The sequence below is a fragment of the Tamandua tetradactyla genome, chromosome 2, assembly GCF_023851605.1.
Source record: "Tamandua tetradactyla isolate mTamTet1 chromosome 2, mTamTet1.pri, whole genome shotgun sequence".
Lineage (NCBI taxonomy): Eukaryota > Metazoa > Chordata > Mammalia > Pilosa > Myrmecophagidae > Tamandua > Tamandua tetradactyla.
In genome coordinates, this window is record NC_135328.1 from 184,313,196 (window position 1) to 184,334,080 (window position 20,885).

Consider the following 20,885-nt stretch of genomic DNA (forward strand, 5'->3'; position numbering starts at 1 on the left):
CAGGAGACATAGATTTTAGTTTCAGCTCTGTCATATATTTGCCCTCTGACCTTAGGCAACTCCCTTATTCTACCTGTATAAAGTGTCTTTATCTGTCAGTTGGGAATATTAGTTCCCATGCTGTCTTTCTTATATTATATATTTGTAGTGAGAAATGAGATAAAGTACAGTTACTTTAAAAGTGTAAAGCACTGTACAGATGTAAGGGATTAGCATAGCTTACATGGAAACCTAAAATTTCCATGCTCCTATTTTCTCCCAGCTCTTATGTAATTATCTTTATTTCTGGCACATCCTCAAGGAATACAAACCCTGCACATAGTGGGAACTCAATACACAACTACTGAATGAATGAACATATTGTCTTTGAGAATCATTTTAAAATCCCAACAATCCCTGGCTTCACTCTGGATTCTTTTCTTTGAAATTTGTATACGGGGAAATTACTTCTCAAGTACTAGTGCTCAGTTAAGCAGTAATGTTGTACAATCAATAATCCAATGGAAGACTCAAAAAGAGTGGGATTGAGGGAAATCTCTACTTTAGAAATTATATCACAAATGCAGACAATTATCTAAAAATACGCTTCCCTAGAAAATGGAAGATTCTGCTGGTGAGTTAATCCATCTAAAAACTGTGGGGGTAGGGGGGTTGCAGAGAATTCTCAATTAAAAACCTAGAGGGTTTTATAAGAATGTCAATATGAGCTTGGCTGTATTGATTTGGCTGTTCAGACTCTGCTGATTCACAGATATACTGTGAATTCTGCCCTTGGCTTAGTGCCTTTTATCATTGATTTACTTTTTTTTTCTTTTTTTATCAAAAAGGCATGAGAAGAAGCAAATTCTCCAAGCCAACCAAAACCCTAACTCTCCCACCTCCATGTATACAGCTGTCAAGAACTGAGAATGTAATAACCACTTCAAAGAATGCAAAGCAACAGAGAAGGAAGCTATGCTAATCCCTTACATCTGTACAGTGCTTCACACTTTTAAAGTAATTGTACTTTATCTCATTTCTCACTACAAATATATAACATAAGAAAGACAGCAGGGGAACTAATATTCCCAACTGACAGATAAAGACACTTTATACAGGTAAAATAAGGGACTTGCCCAAGGTCAGAGGGCAAATATATGACAGAGCTGGAACTAAAACCTATATCTCCTGATTCTCAGTTCTGTGCTTTTTCACCACATGTTCTCCTCTTACTTTATTATTATCTTTGGGGTGCATGGTCCGTTCAGGAATCAAATTCCAGTCTCCTGTATGAGGCAAGCATTCTACCACTGACCCACCCGTGCACCCTCTCCTCTTACTTTAGAACTGACAACTCAATAGAGATGAGGACAAAAAAAACTTAAGCACCTATAGGTTTTCTCAGCCTGTAACATGAATCCAGCAAGCATTTTACTTTAACTCAAAAATAATAAATTGCCAAATTCTTACACATTTCAAAACGGAGAGCTTAAGCAAGAAAATGTAAGGCTTTCAAGTTTGTAAAAGCTGCAGTAGATCCCAGGACTGAGACTTGAACCTCTACTCACCAACCAATAGTGGAGATGGAAAGGCCTGGTAGATCAAGTTCACTCCCAGGGGACCTGGTGATAGGAAGTCACTATATCTTTTCAATGTCAATGTAGTTCAGAAGAACAGTCGCAGGCCAGTCCCCTTGTTGGAGATATTTCCACAGCCAGTCACATAGAGGACAGACCACTTAGCTAAATTCTATAACAGGTTTCAAAATCATAGCTATTGGTATGTTGTGAAAATGATGGCAATGTTACCTTAATTATGCAGACATTACTCCAAGAAAGATGAATTTTTCTTTCCTAACTATCCCACTAGGGATAAAGTAACCATTATAAAGAAAGAACAAATACTTTCAAATCACAGCTAGGAAACCTAAAGCAATTATCATTTAAGAACACCATGGCTCATTTTAAAATACCAATCTCCGTGGTCCAAGACAAGAACCTAAATTTGGAAGATACCCAATACATATCATAAGGCCTGCTTTTGCACAGCTAAGGAGTGCCATAGAATACCTAACCCACCTTTAATGATATACCTATTTGGAAAAAGTTCTTCAACTGCTCATTTCACCTTAGCGAATTTAGGATTCACTAAAGACAATTTCCCAACATATTGGTAGTGCTCATATAGTATCTATTTGTACCATACTTTGATTTGTACCATACTTGAGTTTTTCATATAGAGCAACAAGGTAAAAAGCAAAGAGCACTAGGCTTGTGTCACTAGGCTTTGCCACTCGTCTCCTCACCTACGAAAGTGGATAATGACCTGTCCTACCTAGCATAGGTAAATACCAAATGAGAGAACGTGCATGAAATCATTCCATTAACTATAAAGTACTAGGTTTCAAATAAATGTAACATGCCATTACACTGCTTCATGGGCAAGGCTTTGTGGGCATTTGACCAGTTAATTACCAGGAGAAAAAAATCATAAAGTTAAGGATATAAACAATCAGGTAAAAAGGCTGGAAATTTACCACTATTTCTCTAGTGAAAAGTATCTTATTTTCTTTATTGTAGATTGAGGATAATTATAAGATAACTTAGCCTAGAAACTAAATATAGATTTCTTATATTAAAATTCTGCTAAATTCTACAGATGGGGCTGGTCCCTTTTCTGGTAATTTATTGTCTGTGCTGCTCATGGGTATGATCATGATCATGTGGCTATAAACTACTTGCTAAGCAAAATGTAGCCAAATCCTGCATGTGTATTTATGGTAGGCTTCATAAAGAATGCTGGCATTTGAGACTTTACAAAGCTAATACCAGTAAGATTAAGCCCAATGCAAATCAGGGAAAAAAAATCCAGTATTTGCACTGAATGGATATACACTCACAAACACACACATATGTGTGTGTGTGAATATGCATATATTAATCTCAAGGAAACATTGGATAAGATGTTAGAGAAATATTTGTATATCTTCAGAGTAAGTGAAGGCCATCAGTATCTCTAATCTTTTTTCTAATCTTGTTTCCCGAGGCAATATTTCCAATCTTTTTCCTATCTAAGGCGCACACAGAAACCGTTAATATTAGCTTTTTGAATATATAAAATATGAGCTGATGCCCTCATTCAACTTGTCACAAGGTCATTTATCACACAGTTCTCAAAGTATTCTGAGTAAAATATGGGCTAACAGAGATATCCTTAGTTTACTATGTTTGGCAGGTATGAGGAGTTACAAATATTCTGTAATTTTAACTAAACTAACACTCAAAAAACAAACAAGTGACTTTTTAGAATGATGAGCACTGGTATACAGGAATTGCTTGCTGAAAAATTTCTTACTAATAGGGGTCTGCAATCAAAATAGCTTAGAGATCACTGATCTATTGGTCCATGCCATGCTCATTTCTGGATGTCTCAACTTCAAGAGTCAGACCTATTTTTTGTTTCCATCTTTGACATAAAGAACACTGTGTTCTTCCGGTCCTTCTTTCCATCCTCTCCCTTGATTCTCATCCATCCTCCAGGTTCAGCTATAATTTCTATGAGCTTAAATTCCAAACATACATGATAAATTTTTATATTTCTCTGAAGCTCTGGAACTGCCTGTGGGACATTTCCAAACGCAAAGCTTCTCAGAACTCAAACTCCATGTGTTTAAAATCTAACTTATCTTTTTCTTTCCCCAAAGCTGCTCTAACTTTACTGTCTGTATTAAAGACACGGTCATTGTCCACTCACCTAGGCTTGAAATCTAGTAGTTATCTCTCCTCTGTTCCTCAATTCTAACCAACTGCTAAATTCTGTAATAGTAGTGTCCAATAGTGTCCATCTTTTGACCCTTCCTTACATTGCCAATATTCTATTCAGGCCCTAATCACATCCAGGTAGCAATAAAAATAATGATAGTGATAATAGCTAATACTTATAGAATGCTTACTGTGTGTCAGACACGGTTTTAAGTCCTTTACATGAACTCTTTTAACCTTCATAACAATTTAATAAGGATTGTGAACCTAGTATGTGAAATCACTGTGTTGTTCAGTTTCTAGTGTCTTCTAACTCAAATTCCTTCTACATAAGGTTGCCTAATAAATTATATAAAAGCACAACTCTGATAATGCCATATCAACCTACCACCTCAAATCTTCAATGATTCACAAATGTCAAGGAGAGAAAAAGTTCAATTTCTAAGGCTGGTAATGGAGACCTTCCAACATCTAAACACAACTTACTTCTCCAGAATTATTTTACCACTCTCTCCTGCCCCCAACTTATCTCTTTATGCTCTAAGCAGGGTGGACCATTTACTGCTCTCTTCAGCCCAAACTGCACTTTCTGAATCATGGCCTTGCTTCTGCTGCAAACCATGCCTGAAATGCCCTTGTCCCTACTGCCCTGAGTCCAAGGCCCAGTTAAAGTGCCATGAAATCTTTTTCATTCCTTAGCCAGAAGTAAAATCTCTCCTTCCTCTGAATTCTGTGTATTTTGCATATCAATTTCTAACACCTGTAATACAAGTGTGTGATCATTTGTCTTATTAGACTGTTAGATCTTTGGGAGCAAATTTTATTTGTATGTACCTTCAAAGTATTCGCATGAAAGAGATATCCTAAATGTCTGTTGAATAAGTGAACACAGTGTAAAACATCTCATTTTAGTATTTCCTCAAAGGTAATAACTATATAGAGGAAAAACTCATTTTATCGGGATATTTCTGGTAAAGCAATTTTTCCCCTTAGTTTTCAGAGGTGAAACTATGGGGAGAGACCAAAACTATGGTTCTTCCAAGAAAAAAGGATAATCAAATGAATCAGCACTGCTATTTGCTGTGGTTATTTTAGTCTCCTTTCTTCCTTTGAACTAAGGAACACAAGGTTACAAGCGATGTTATGCCACTCTAAAGTTAAACATTTACTGGGAGTTTTTTTTCCCCTTAGTTCTTCCTTTACACTGGAATTTACCTTCATTTCTTATCCTTCAACTGCCCTTTTTTCACTGCAGAGTGTGGAATTACAATTTAATTTATAATAAATATTCTGAATAGAGAAAAACTTTTGGTCAATTACTGAACAGTGAGTCTGGCTTTGCGGTACTGCAAGAGAGACAGAAGATGAGGATGATAATACAATAGAATTTGACCAAGGTCTAAAGAGCTGAACCCAATATTTGAGGCAGCAGTAAGAACAGAGTAAAAAGAAAAAATTAATATACCTATGTTCATAGATAGCAGCATTATTCACAATACCTAAAAGGTGGAACAAAATGTGGCATATACATACAATGGAATATGACTCAGCCTTAAATAGGAATGAAGTTCTGATACATGTTACTATATGGATGACACCTGATGACATTATGTCAAAGGAGCAGATATTGTATGATTCCATTTATATGAAATAACCAGAATATGCCAATTCACAGAGTCAGAAAATAGAGTACAGGTTACCAGGGGTGGGAAGGGGAGAATGGGGAGTTAATGCATAATGGATATAGGTTTTCCTTTAGGGGTAATGGGAAATTCTAGTAAGAGATGGTGGTGAGGGTAGCACAACATTGGGGATGTGATTAAGCCCACTGAATGGTATGTCTGGGAATGGTTAAGATGGGAAAGTTTATGTTGCATATACATTTCCACAATTAAAAAAAAAATGTGACTAAAGAGACAATGAAAATTAAATGCAATAGGAGATCCTGTGCTGGAACTAACAAGGGAGGAGAAAAGACCCAAAAGGACAATATTGGGGCATATGAAAAAATTGGAATACAGACTGTAAGCTTTATTATCAATATTAAATTTCTTGAACTGAATAACTGTACTTAAGGTGGTTATATAAGTGAACACCCTTGTTCTTAGAAAATATAGATGGAAGTGTTAAGTGTTCAAAGAGTATGATGTCAAATGTTTAAAAAATAGATTAAAAGATAGATAGATAGGGTGAAGAGAGAGAATGATACAGCAAATGTGGCAAAATATTATAAGATGGTGAATCTGTGTGAACGGAGCATATGTTGGAGTTACCTGTATGGGTCTTGTATTATTTTCCTGTAAATTTTAAATTATTTCAAAATAAAGCCTTTCATTTAAAAATTAGAAAACTAAATTTCTGAGAAATACAGACATGAGTGTGACATGACTCAAGCTCTCACTCTTTCAATAAAATAAAAACATACAAAGGTGATGAAAAGAAATCCAACTACAAAAGAGGAAAACAAAGTTCAAGCAGTCTTTCAGAGAAAATGCCAAAGAACAATAACAAGGATAAAAATCCAAGGCTATCCAATCACACATGTTCACATACACAAGTAATACCACTTTGCTGGTGGGGAGAGTAAAGTCAAATAAAATATTATTTGGGGAGTATGCAAACCTGGCTGACCAACACTGATTTCTCTTTCAGTCTTTTCAAATGCTTAAAATGTTCAAATGCTTAAAATGTGTTTCTTAAATATAGGATAGCTTAATGACTCACTTGGAGAATCAGGCCCAAACTTGTTTGGGAATTAACATATTCTTGCAGTGTGTTAACAAAAACTAACTGCATGCAGATGTTGTGTTTGAATACCTTAGGTTACTTCCTTGTAATGCATAAAAGGAACCCAGCGCTCTGGGACACCTCAGACACAGGTGGGCACCATTAGCCTCCTAGCTGCTGACACTCGCCTTCTGAATAAGCAATTGGCTGAGGCAAGGGATCTTCAGATCTAAAAGGGAATTCCAAGTCTGCTGTCATGCAGACTTTTTAACCAAGAGACCCCATAAGGAGACTTCTAAACCTCTTCAGTGGCCCATTTTCTCTCTGTTCCTCCTGTGTCAGAGGGTACAAATAGCAAATGCGTACCGATGTGCCAATAGTAAGAGAAACATGAAAAATAAAGAGTAAAACAAACTAGAGGAATAAAAGAAATACACAATTGAATTTAGTGGGTCAGAATATTAGGACTTGCATAGGTCAGCCACTAAAAAGCTAAATGGCCTTGATTAGAGCACCTAACTTCTCTGGGTTTCAATTTCCCCACTTCAAAGAAGGGAACCAGGCATAAATAAGTCTCATCAGTCTACCTCAGAAGTATCCAAACTATGTATGTATGTATGTATGTATGATGTATGCATGTATGCATGCATACATGCATGCATGATTGGTGATAGGGATGGGTAAACATCATTTCATTTACTAAGACCAAATTATAAATAAATGATCAGTTCTAAGACTGCTCTTTGGGTTACTGAGGACTCCGAAAAAGTATACAGTTTCTTTAAAAGGGGATTTTATATTGTAGGTATAAAAAAACCTAAAGTGGTGATTATTACTGTTTTTAAACATACACACCACTGGAACAGAAATTTTATTTAGAGGGGCCAGGCTGATTCTGCCAAACTTCATTCTGTCTGAATATGACTCTTTAAATGCACAGAAAGGATGCAAGAAATGCTGACTGATTGACCATGTCTTTTCAAAAGGAAGTGACTTAACAGTACAGAAAATCAAATAGATTAGAAGGTATCTATCCCATTCCAGAAGAAACAAATGAAGTCCTAAAAATAGATGGCATGCATTTAACACAGGGAGAATGAAATCCCCATGGGTTTCCAGCATTTATCTTAGAAAGATAACTCACAGGAGGTACAGATTATGTGAAATTTATTCTAGTGTTCATATTTTAACGAGAGACCAATTATTAATTTTAAATCTTCATCCCAACATTTGTTTGCTATCACTTTGGAAACTATAACCACCCCCCTCCAAGCTTGAAAACTGACCAAAGGAGACTGTATGACCACAAGGCATACAAACAAACAAACAAACAAAAAATGGCTGTTTTAAATTTATAAACATTTGGTACACAAACTAAAAATGTAACCTCTGCTTGATAAATATCTACAACCATTACAACTCACCTACGTTTAATGCAAATCTCAGCATCCAAATGCAGGACAGGATCCTGGTTCTTTATATAAGAGGTTCCTAAGTCTAACTAGAGCTTTAAAAAATCAGCATTGCTATTTTATCTGAGAGGCCCTTAATTTTGACAGGGGTTAAAATTCTTTCATAGGAATCTGGGGGTGAGGGAAGTAGTAGCTTCTTTCTTGTATGCATTAAATATAGAAAGGTTCATGTCAGTGTAAACAGAAATATGCAGTTGGAGGCATGTGGAACCAGTTTAAAAAGAGATGTTTCAGGTTTAAACAAGTTCCTTTGTAAATATAATAAAATATTAGCATTTTTTTCTTTGATACTACGCCTATCTTCAAAAGTATTTAACCCCCAAATGCTTTGGATTAGTAACAATATTTATGTAGCATTTCACAATGTGCAAAGCACTTTGACTATATAATCTCATTTAAGACAACACCATACAGGAAAGTGCTACTTTTATGCATAACGAAGCTGACACTAAACTGCTGACTTGCCCAAGCTCACAGAGCTACTAGCAGCAGAAGTAGAACCTGAACACAGGTCTCCTGATTTCAAATTGCCTACTTTCACTACTGTACCACACTGCCTCAAATATTGTAATCAGAGTAAATGAAGGCCCAAATCTCAGACTGTGACTAAGCCTCTCCCACTCTTTCATCGCACCCCTGGTCCAAGTTATAGTTAGCTCTAGAAGGCCTTTGCTCTTTCTGGAAGCAGTTTTCTTCATTTCCTGGGAAACATTTATATAGCTAAAGTGTTAAATGAGGAGATCATATAAATGACTTTCAACATATACAGAAAAATATCGTAGCCACCAGAGGTTTTGCTTAGGCATGCCTATGTACATTTTTCTAGGTAGAGGGTCAGATTCTCAAGGAGTCTATGACCCTGAAAAGGTTAAGAACCCAGGCTAGAGGCAGTGACTAGGTAAATCCACAAAGTTCTAAAGTTTATAAAGAGTTTTATCCAGGCCTCATTTCGTGCCCCACCTTCACTTCTGCCTCCCTCTGTTCTAGGCCTTCTCCCAGAGCCAATATGATCATGGAGCAGTTATAACTGCTTTTTGAATCATATATCAAATCTGAAGAAACTAGTAAATTAATGACTTGTAAAAATTAAGCTGAAATTAAAATAATTTCCTCTAGTAAAATGTAATCCTAAACACATACTCCTTTCTCGTATGATTTAACTTCCCAGAATGACCATTTTCTTCCCAAAGGCATTCTAATCCTCACCAAAGAAGTTTCACAAATATAACTACCTTTGAATTCCTAAAATACCTTTCATCACTAAGAACTCTCTAGATTACAAAGACGAGGTAGTGCACAAGGAGTTCTGAGTCTGTTAGGCAGTTCACTCAATTATCATCCTAAAAAGATTTGGAATTTTTTTGCTGGAGGAGGGAATGGAGAAGAGAGGGAGAGAGAATGCTGTCCTATTGCCTTATTGCTTGAAAACTCCTAATTTGAATTTATATTTCTACTAATCACTAGACCTGACCATCAAAAGTACAGTCTCTTTTCATCTGAGAGAGAGCTTTCCAGTTCAATCTGTAAAAACAAACTTTGTCCTTCAATATTTCAACTCCTCAGCAGTTTTTCAAGGTCACTTTTGTGAGCAACGACAGAGGCCTGCATCTACCAACTTTGACTGCTACACCATTTCAGTTCCAAAAGCTCAAAATATAAACCCCTATTGATCTTCTCAGGTAAATCTCTAATTCAAGGGGAAGCAAGAGGAAGGGAAATCAACATCCTCCAAACTTCTCTAATAGGGCCTGCTCCTTTTCCCTACCCAGACACTGAGTGCTGCTGGCTTACTGCTCCACAGTCTGCTGCAGAAATGTTCCAATGACCTTCATTCCATATTTGCAAATAAAAAGAAAACAAAAGACTGCTTTTATTTATCAAATGTTGTATAGATCTTAAAACACGGGATGGAAGACTCCACTATTCCCAAGAACTGTCTGGTAATTGATAAGCAACCCACTTAACTTCATATCCCAAAAGAGGAAAAAAAAAAATCACCAAGGGCAATATGTAGGGTACCCGTACTCTTAACTTTCTTATTCACAAACTGCAGGTAAATTAGAATTTTAAATATGTCATACAGAAAACGAAAAGCATTTTGTTCACAACATTTTAAAGACCCAAATCAGCAGCTGACAAAATGTTGAAATTGGTGGAAAAAGATTTACTCTGGTCACTGCCAATATAGTCAACCAGTATGTTTCTGTCCAGCATTCTAAGCTTTTATGTGCATTTTAAAACGAAAGGTTGTCACCAAATTAATTACTACTTATTAAAATCTGGAAGCAGGGAGGTAAATCAAAAAAGTTATGGGAGAATTTCACACTGGCATCTGGGCCTTCACCATTAGAACCTGCATCAGCGCAAATCATATTTTTACACAAATTCAGAACAGCAAAGGTATTGCTTCCACCCCTGAAAACACAGATGTCAGCAAAGTGCAAGGAAATAGAAAAACTCTCACAACAGCTTAGCTTATTCTGTAGGAAAGCTTCAGTGCACTTGAACAAAGGAAAATTATTTGGAAAACAGTTAAGTTTACCTAATGCAAAGAAAAAGTGCTCTGCTTCTGTGTGCCCCTGAAAAATGAGAAGCCTTTCTTCATGTACCTGATCTTGTTGGTACTCACTAGGAAAAGAAATTCTAGTTGAAGGGCATGCAAAAATCTAAACAGAGCAAGGTACTGTAGGTGCACCAAAAGGTATGCATGGAATGTAAAGTGGCCATTTTCTGAAACAGTGCAACTTGTCTACACTCTCTGAAGCTAAACAGTTTCTATCATTTCAACACAAAACAAAAAATTAAACTTACCGGGAACTGCATTAATTTTACATGTAGTTATTTATATCTCCTCGGACAGGGAGAATTTAAGTCACTCCTATCCCAACCCCCCCCCCCCCCCCCAAAAAAGGACGGAGGAAACAAAAGGCAGCAGGAGATGCAGAAACCTGAGTCTGGAATGTCCACTCCAGTGAAAAACCGAACAGCTGTCCCTCCACCCCCCAACAAACTATTCGCCATTTTTCTTTGTCTTTCAGCTGACCCCTGCCTCAGTGAAAAACTCCGAGGCTCCAATGAAGCCCTGCAGCCTCCTTCCACTTTAACAGTCAAAGGCATTCAATCTAGCATGCTATTTGACACCAAACCTCGCCTCCATAGTGTCCCCATTGGCTGACCTGCTTTATTGGCTAAAAACACAAAGCCATGATTGGCTGTTCACGTCATCAGTTACCTCCTTTGTACACTTCCTGTTTTAAAGTTACCTTGAGAAGCAGAACAGGGGTCAGATTCAGACTTCAAACTACCAGGAACGTGAGGCTTGGAAAAGCCAGGCAAATGCACATAGTAGATGCACTAGGGCCTCACATGTTTTCAAAACAGAGGATACTGCAAATTTAGAATTGTTCTTAAAATCACATGTAAAGGTCGTTACAGTTCCCACCCAAGAGGTTTCTTATTGGTTGTTAGAGTTCCATTTAAAAAAAATTTAAGGTAATTTAACTGTTTCTGATTGGCCATCAAAGATGTCTATAAGATACTGCTACAGTAAACTATAGCAGTGAACCAGAGAAACAATGTGCACAAGGTTGGAAAGTTGTAACTTAACTATCTTCAGTTATCTGCTGAGCATTAACAGAAGAAAAAGAAAACTGGGTAGTGCTAATCTAATGACTCAAGAAAATGCAGCTTCTTTAAAATAACAAAGAGTGATAACCCATTGCTACATAATACTCTGCAGGACTTCTAAAAAGGCATCTGCTATTATGTCTATGTTAATTTTTAAAACACTGATTAGGTTAATACCAAGGCAAAGCACTTTATTTTGAAACACAAACTAATCTAAACAGTAAATCTCTGGGGGTAATGTATGAAGTTAGTAACAGGAATAATGGTATTTATAAAATGTCAACCAAGAACCCAGTGAGAGAAACACATGGGAAAAAATTGGCAAAGAAAATATACCATCAGCAAATACATTGTTAAATTAGTACATTATAGTCACAATATGAACCACAAAAGGCTGGTCACGAAATGCTGCTGATTAGCTCTTAACATGATAAGAGTTTTTATATTATAGAGAATAAAACTTTTTCTATCACATTTTTATGAATATGCAGCAGGGCTGATCTCAGGAGGCATATTCTTATTTGACCCACTGTGGTTACTGAAGACATTCAGAGTGCTGCACAAAGATTTGCTTGTGGAATTCAAGCCCAACAGGTTAGGTTTTAAGCAGAATCTCTTCCTCTGGTGAAAATAAATGTATATATCTCTTTTTTTTTTTTTTTACAAATATTCAAATGAAAACATCTCACCATAAAAACATCTCGCCACAACCTGAGGCCTTTAACAATCTCCTCAAATCTGCACCTAATAGGTAGATTAAGATCTTTTCTAGACATTCCTTGGATGACCTTAAATAAGAGGTCATTCTGGACATATGCAGAGATCCAGCAGGGCCCTGAAATAGGACGAAGGTTTAACTTCTCCAAACATAATTCACTCATTTCCTACAATGAGATTAAATAATTTCTGAACTAAGTGCCAGGTATCATTATTCCTCCAATCCTCACTTGCAATTCCCTCAAACGTGTCAAAGAGTGAGGGTCAAAGGAGTTAACAATTGGCCCCTAGCCATATATAAAGAATGCAAATTCAGTTCCCACCTAGGATGGTTCTCTTTCCCCTGTATCACACTGCTTTCCAAAACATGGTAAGCACATCCAAGGAAATTCTTAGGTGTATCATATTATACAGTTTGCATAAAACCATTACCCAACTTCATTCATTTAAAAATTAGAAACTCGACTACTGTTGAGTTTGATCTGTTAGTAAGAGACCTAGCTAAATATCTAACCAAAATAGCACCTCATAAATTGATATAAATTTTATTACTAATTAAGAACATTTAAACCAGTTAACAAATTAACATTTATAATTTACAGGGATTTGAGACTGCTACCAAATAAAATATTAAAAGCAATATACATTGAAATACTAAGGGATTCTGTGACAATTTCACTATGGCATCTAAATAAGAGTTTGAACATGTTAAAGGGAGGGGATATATGTGCCTGAGGTTACCGAGAATTACAGATATTGTAGTTCTTTTCTCAAATGTTTAGACGACAAATTCTGCATAGCTATCTACCTCGAAACAGAAGGCAGAAAGCCAATAAGCCCAGAAGAATAGGGAGAACATGTTCACATCACTGGATTAGTAATTAGTAGCAGTATGGCAAAGCAACTAAGCACTTGGGAATCAGGTAGAGCTAGGTTGGCTCCTGCAATTAACTGTATGACCTGACTGACCCTGAGCCTCAGTTTCCTCATCTGTAAAATATGGATATCACCACCTGTATCACAAAGCCACTATAAGGAATAAATGAACTAAAGTTTATAAAGCACAATGTTCTGAGCCTACGTAAGTATCAAATAAACACAAAATTCTTAAAGTCATCCACTTCAACTTCTTGAAGTTTTACAGAGGGGTTAAGGCTCAGAGAGGGGCAAAACCTGCTCAAGACCCTGAAGCCACTCTAAGAGAAAGTCTCTTCTATCTTTAACATATTCTGCAGCCAGACAGCAACTCCACAGCCATAAAAGGCCTGTGGGAGGACTATCAGCTGCTACTAAAAAATCACCCCCAGTTTCTATGATGGATAGCCATGCTTTTCACACCAATCCCAGCTGAGGTCTGGTTATTACTCCAGAAGTCTGCCCTTCAACTTCACTTTTGATGTACCAGATTAAACCAATCTTGTCCCTTCATACTTTGTGAAGGTCTTCAGCATAGTTTTTATAGTTCTTGGCTGTTTGCAGGAAAAACACTTCAACGCCTATATCTTATCAACAGTCACCTTACATTCAAGTTACAAGTGGAAAGGAAGAGAACTCAAATTATCCTTGAATTTCCATATGGCCGCCAGACCAATTCACTTATTATAGCTTTCTCTTCTCTAGCTTGTCACTACTATGGACTATGTGGGATCTCTGAGATTTCAACTCACATTACTCTCTGGTCCTGAATCTCAACAGCCCTTTATACCAGACAACTGCATCTTCTCATCCTAAAAAACACCAAGATCACAAAATCCATGACTCTGGTTGTGTGGTTCAAGTTTCAGTGCTCTCAAAGAAGGCAGGGTGAGAAACAATGCTCTTCATTAGAAGACCAACTCTGAATCATAGCTACCTTCTCACTAGCTGTATGTCTTGGTCAAGTTACTTAACCATCTCTGAGCTTGTTTCTTTATGCGTAAAATGAAAAAAAATAAGTAACACCAACTCACAGGAGTCTGGGGTTTAACTGACATAAGTGAAAATACTGAGCATAACTGGCATGTGGTAGGTATTCAATTAGTATTTAAATATGCACTTGCTATAGCACATATAATTAATTTTTATTGGCATAATCTTTATGGCAAAAAATTTGCTATTTTAACCATTTTAAGTGTTGCCATTTAAAAAGTTCAGGGGTATTAATTACATTCACAATGTTGTGTTATCATCATCACCTTAAATTATCAAAACAGTAGCTCTGTGCCTGTTAAATAACTCTCCATTTCACCATAACCCCTTCCCCTAGCCCCTGGTAACCTCTAATCTCCTTTGTCTCTATGAATTACTTATTTTAGATATTTTATTATAAGTGAATGAAACAAGATTTAGCTTTTTGTGTCTGGCTTATTTCACTTTTAGCATATATGATTACTTTTTAACATGTCTACTACTAAGAAGGGTTTCTTGAAAGCAACAATTGTGTCTTATTTATCTCCATATCTCCAGTGCTCAGCACAAACAAATGACACCTTATCTCAGCATCAATGTTAAGGAAATAACAGGGAATAGTCTGGACTGAGGAAAGCTGGAGAGTGCATGTGCAATCTAAAGCGGCAGTCACTACTCAGCTTCAATCGACAATGGCCATGTAATAATGCTCGCCCACAGCAGTAAGAGTTTCAGATTCTTCAAAAGAAGCAAAAGCTAGATTCTCAAAATATGAAATCTTTCCATTCTAACCTTTGGTACAATTTTTTAAAATAATTATAAGCAGATGAGAGAAAAGTGAGGGCTAAGAGATTGCAATTTTTGACCCATATATTTCACCTAACTTGGTACTGAACAACTATTTAGCTGAAGAGCTATTTCCCAAATTGAATCCATCTTCAAGTTTAAAAGTTGAGGAGGTAGCCAACTCAATGGGAGAAAATATGTGGAAACCACATAACACAAAAAGGATTGATACCCTGTGTACATAAAGAAATTATACAACTCAACAAAACAACAACAAAAACAATTATAAAATGGGCAGAGGACATGAACAGACACTTTTCAGAAGAGCAAATACAAATGGCTAAATAGCACGTGAAGAGATACTTATTTTCATTAGCTATAAGGAAAATGCTAAACCAAGACGACAATGAAATATCGCCTCACATCTGTTAAGAATGGCTGTTTTAGACAAATAGAAAACTACAAATGTTGGAGAGGATGTGGAGAAATTGGAACACTTATTCACTGTTGGTGGGAATATATAATGGTGCAGCTGCTGTGGAAAACAGTCTGGCAATTCCTCAGAAAACTAAACAATGAGTTGCCCTATAACCCAGCAAAACCAATACTCAGCATATACCCAGAAGATTTGAAAGCAGTGACACCAACAGATGTTTTTTTTTTTGGCATGGGCAGGCACCAGGAATCGAACCCTATACTAATATACATTTTGCACACCGATATTCATAGTGGTTCTATCCACAATTGCCAAAAGATGGAAACAATGTAAGTGCCTATCAACAGACAAGTGGATAAACAAAATGTGATATATACATACGATGAAATATTATGCAGCAGTAAGACAAAATGAGGTTTCAAAGCATATGAAAATGTGGACGAAACTTGAGGACATAATGGTGAGTGAAATAAATCAGACATAAAAGGACAGATACTGTATAATTTCCCTACTATGACTCCGGTAAAGGTAATCCCAGAAGTTAATGCTGTAGAATATAGCAAACCTAGAATTATACAGAAGTTAGAGACGCAGGGAAGGTTACTCAATGAGGTTGAACTTAAATACAAGGGAACAGATAGAAGTGACAGTAGCTAATTAGTGTGTTATAAGTAACACTGCCATATTGACGGTGAATATGATTGAAAGGAGATGTATAGCGGTCCCATTCAACTGATTAAATCTACAATTATAAACAAGCCCCCACATGAACTATTTCAAAGGTATGATACTGGGCAAAGAGTTCATACTAGAGGTTTAGGGGGAAGACAAAAAATGCATGCTATGTTCAATAGTTAATAGAAAGATAGCAACAGTACCGCCAGCACAACAGGGGCAACTAACTGGGGAGGAGAGGTGGACAGATGATAAGGGGAATTTTGATTTGATAGTTGGTTATACTGTGTTTGTTGGTTCTTTGTCTCTATGGACCAATGAAAAATTACTAAAATTAAGAGCACTGTTGATGTTACAACCAAGCGAGGATACTATAAGGTATGGTTTGTTTATTTTGGACATTATCCATGATGCCCAACAGCAGGAAGAGAGCCAAAGGGTACAATGACTGAGAAGCAGAATGGCGAATGTGATACATTTATATGATGGAATATGCTGCAGCTACAAAAAAGAAGGATATCAAAAGGCATACAATGAACTGAATAAACCTTGGGGACAATGTGTTGTACAAAATAAGCCAGAAACAAAAGAACAAATAGGCTAAGGTCTCTCAGAAAGAAAATTGGAGCCTAGATTATAAACCCTTATAGCAGCCATGCTTAGTCTGAAGTTGTACATATATTTCTAGATTCTGAGACACTATGTGTATCGGTGGGCATGCTTGTGGAACTCTCAGTAACCCTGTAACACCTAAGACCCAGAAAGGGAGTGCTGCAGCCCTGAAAATTAGCATAGCTATATAGAGTAACAGTTAGAGTAACTGAAAAAGAGATTAGGTCTCAATTAGAGACAACAAAGCCAATCTGGCTAGGACTAAGGTAAATCAACATACAAGGTAAAAGAGAGTGTATGTATTCTAGACCTTTACCTACTGTATGGTAGAGAGGTTTATACTGTCTAGATTCTGTACACAATCTAAATCAACTTATGTGGATAGCTCATTTTAACAACCACAACTCCTGGAGTCCAGAGCAGGAATGAGGCCTTGTAATTCCATAGAGCTTAATGTAATACCTGGATATACTCAGACTATGATGGGATGATAATTTAAAAGTACTGGCAAAGTCCTTTGAGTCTGAAAAAAAAAAAAGGATTAAATTTTCCCATTTGGAACCCTGGGTACCCTCAAGCACTGGGGACTCTCAAAAAAACAGGCCAAGCCCTTGATTTTGAGGATTTCCCTTATAAAACTTATTTCTGTTGTGGAGAAGCTAGGCCTACCTACAACAAGGTCTAAGAGTTGCTTTCAAGAAACCTCTTTTGTTGCTAGGATGTGGCCTCTCTCTCTCTAAGCACAACTCTGTCCCCCTACGTGCAACATGATATTCAAGGGTGAAAAATCTCCCTGACAAGATGGGCGTGACTCCCAGGAATAAGTCTGGCCCTGGCACCTTGGGATGAACAACACCTTTCTGAACAAAAAGGGGAAAAGAAGTGTAATAAAAGGCATCAGTGGCTAAGAGATATCAAATAGAGTCAAGAGGCTATTCTGGAGGCTACTCTTACGGAAACTTCAGTTAGATAGTGCTAATCGCCATGGTTTGCTAACCCCCAGCCAACATCATTATTGTTAACTCTTTCCTTTTTTTTTAAATAACAAAAAACACCAAACACAAACATTCTTAACTTTTGATCATTCCGTTCCACATATATAATCAGTAATTCACAATATCATCACATAGTTGCATATTCATCATCATGATCATTTCTTGGAACATTTGCATCTATTCAGAAAAAGAAATAAAAAGAAAACAGAAAAAATTCATACATACCATACCCCTTACCCCTCCCTTTCATTGATCACTAGCATTTCAATCTAAATTTATTTTAACATTTGTTCCCCCTATTATTTATTTTTATTCCATATGTCTTACTCCTCTGTTGATAAGGTAGATAAAAGGAGCACCAGACACAAGGTCTTCACAATCACACAGTCACACCATGAAAACTATATCATTATATAATCATTTTCAAGAAACATGGGTACTGGAACACAGCTCTACATTTTCAGGCAGTTCCCTCCAGCCTCTCCATTACATCTTGACTAACAAGGTGATATCTATTTAATGTGTAAAAATAACCTCCAGGATGACCTCTCGACTCTGTTTGGAATCTCTCAGCCACTGAGAGATTTGGTCTCATTTCACTCTTCCCCCTTTCGGTAGAGAAGGTTTTCTCAATCCTTTGATGCTGAGTGTCAGCTCTCGACTCTCAGCCATTGACACTTTTTTGTCTCATTTCACAAAAGATAGGTCAAGCCTACTTAAAATTAGGCCTAAGAGTCACCCCCAAGAGAACCTCTTTTGTTGCTCAGATGTGGTCTCTCTCTCCAGCCAACACAACAAGCAAACTCACCACCACCCCCGTCTACGTGGGACATGACTCCCAGGGGTGTGGACCTTCCTGGCAATGTGGGACAGAAATCGTGGAATGAGCTGAGACTCAGCATCAAGGGATTGAGAAAACCCCTAGAATGAGCTGAGACTCAGCATCAAGGGATTGAGAAAACCTTCTTGACCAAAATGGGGAAGAGTGAAACGAGACTAAATAAAGTGTCAATAGCTGAGAGTTTCCAAAGAGAGTCGAGAGGTTATCCTGGAGGTTATTTTTACACATTAAATAGATATCACCTTGTTAGTAAAGATGTAATGGAGAGGCTGGAGGGAAGTGCCAGAAAATGTAGAGCTGTGTTCCAGTAGCCATGTTTCCTAAAGATGATTGTATAATGATATAGCTTTCACAATGTGATTGTGTGACTGTGAAAACCTTGTGTCTGATGCTCCTTTTATCTACCTTATCAACAGACAAGTAAAACATATGAAGTAAAGATGAATAATAGGGGGAACAAATGTTAAAATAAATTTAGATTGAAATGCTGGTGATTGGTGAGGGGGAGGGGTGGGGGTATGGTATGTATGAATTTTTTTCTGTTTTCGTTTTATTTCTTTTTCTGAATAGATGCAAACATTCCAAGAAATGATCATGATGATGAATATGCAACTATGTGATGATATTGTGAATTACTGATTATATATGTAGAACGGAATGATCAAAAGTAAGAATGGGGCGGGCCGCGGTGGCTCAGCGGGCAAGAGTGCTTGCCTGCCATGCCGGAGGACCCCGGTTCGATTCCCGGCCCCAGCCCATGTAAAAAACAAACAAACAAACAAAATATAATAAAACAAGAAAATGTTTAAAGATGTTTCCCTTTCTTCCTCCCTTCCTTCCTTCCATCCTTCCTTCCTTCTCTCTGTCTTTAAAAAAAAAAAAAAAAAAAAAAAAAAAAAGTAAGAATGTTTGCATTTGTTTGGTGTTTTTTTGGCATTTAAAAAATTTTTTTTTAATTAAAAAAAAAAAAGATTGGGGGCTCAGCCTATAGCTTTAGTTGTCCACACTGCTTGTGAGAATATCAAGAATTCAGTTGAATTTTCCCCCTTTCTCACCATTCACTGAAGGGGACTTTGCAAATACTTTTATATTTACTGTTCAAATCACTCTGGGATTTATCGGGACATCTACTGTTAACTCTTAAGAACACCTAGGGCTCAAACTGAGACTCTACTTAACTTTCATGCACTAAGTTTGCTTTCCTGGAACCTATACTTTTCCAGAGGGTTCCTAGGTCAGATACAGCCTGAAACTCAGAGGGATCAGCCTCTCCAACATTATCAACCGATTAAGTCCCCTTATCCTTTAGTGTTAACACCCCTTCTCAACATGAAAAAGTCAGAACAGGGCATCGCCTAAAGATCCCTATAGATTGTGAGAAGGATCAAAGGGAAAGGAATAATTATAACAGAGAAAATAGGAGTTAACAAATGACTATGACTGCTGAATCACTATACTGATATTTCTTCTGGCCTCCAGTGTTTTGGAGCAGTTAGAAGGAAAAATCTGAAATAGATGAATGGTAACCCATTACAAACTCTGAAATCTGTTCTGAAACTACTTGCTGAAGTATACTTTGAAAATTATTGTTTTTTTTTCTTTTCTTTGTATATATATTTCACAATAAAAAAAATATAAAAAAGAAAATACAAGGATGTCCACTGTCACCACTGTGATTCAACCTTTTATTTGAAGTTCTAGCCAGAAAAAATTAGGGAAGAAAAAGAAACAAAAGGCATCCAAGTTGGAAAGGAAAGTGTAAAACATCTATTTACAGATGACTTTGATGCTATATGCAAAAAATTCTGAAAAATCCACAACAAAGCTATCAAGCTAATAAATGAATTCAACAAAGTGAAAGGGTACAAGATCAACATTCAACAATCAGGAGTGTTTCTATACACTAGTAATGAACAATAAGAAGATGAAATCAAGAAAAATATTCCATTTACAATAACTAAAAGAATCAAATATCTAATACAAAGGACTTGTACGCAGAAAATTACAAAATACTGCTAAAAGCAATCAAAGAAGACATAAATAAATAAATATTGTTAAGATGAGATGTCAATTCTACCCAAAGTGATCTGCAGAGTCAACACAACCCCAATCATAAGTTCACCAAATTTCTTTGCAGATATGGAAAAGCCAATCATCAAATTTATATAGCAGGGTAAGGGGCCCCAAACAGCCAAAGCCATCTTGAAAAAGAAGAACAAAGTTGGTACTCAGACTTACCAATCTTAAAATTTATTACAAAGCAACAGTAATCAAAACAGCATGGTAATGGCAGAAGGAGAGACAAATAGACCAATGGAATCTAATTGAGAGCTCAGAAATCAACTGTTATATATTTATGGCCTACTGATT

The 20,885-nt window shown here is 36.8% G+C and overlaps 1 protein-coding gene across 13 annotated transcripts in view; it reads right to left on the bottom strand.

Moving 5' to 3' along the window:
• The window catches only part of NFYC (nuclear transcription factor Y subunit gamma), an 82,722-nt gene that overhangs the window by 53,535 nt on the left and 8,302 nt on the right, over positions 1-20,885 (bottom strand). Inside the window, exon 2 of one of the 13 annotated variants that reach the window (XM_077150092.1) lies at positions 13,951-14,010. The exons of 5 other annotated variants lie outside the window; for them this stretch is intronic. Coding sequence is in view for 5 of the 8 variants with exons in the window: in XM_077150090.1 (XP_077006205.1) it covers positions 10,888-11,056 (169 nt within the window). In the remaining 3 variants the exon portion in view is untranslated. Of the gene's footprint in view, positions 1-10,481; positions 10,731-10,750; positions 10,835-10,887; positions 12,233-13,950; positions 14,011-20,885 lie in introns of those variants that run through there. 7 more of the 13 variants (XM_077150090.1, XM_077150085.1, XM_077150089.1 and 4 more) reach the window with 7 other exon arrangements.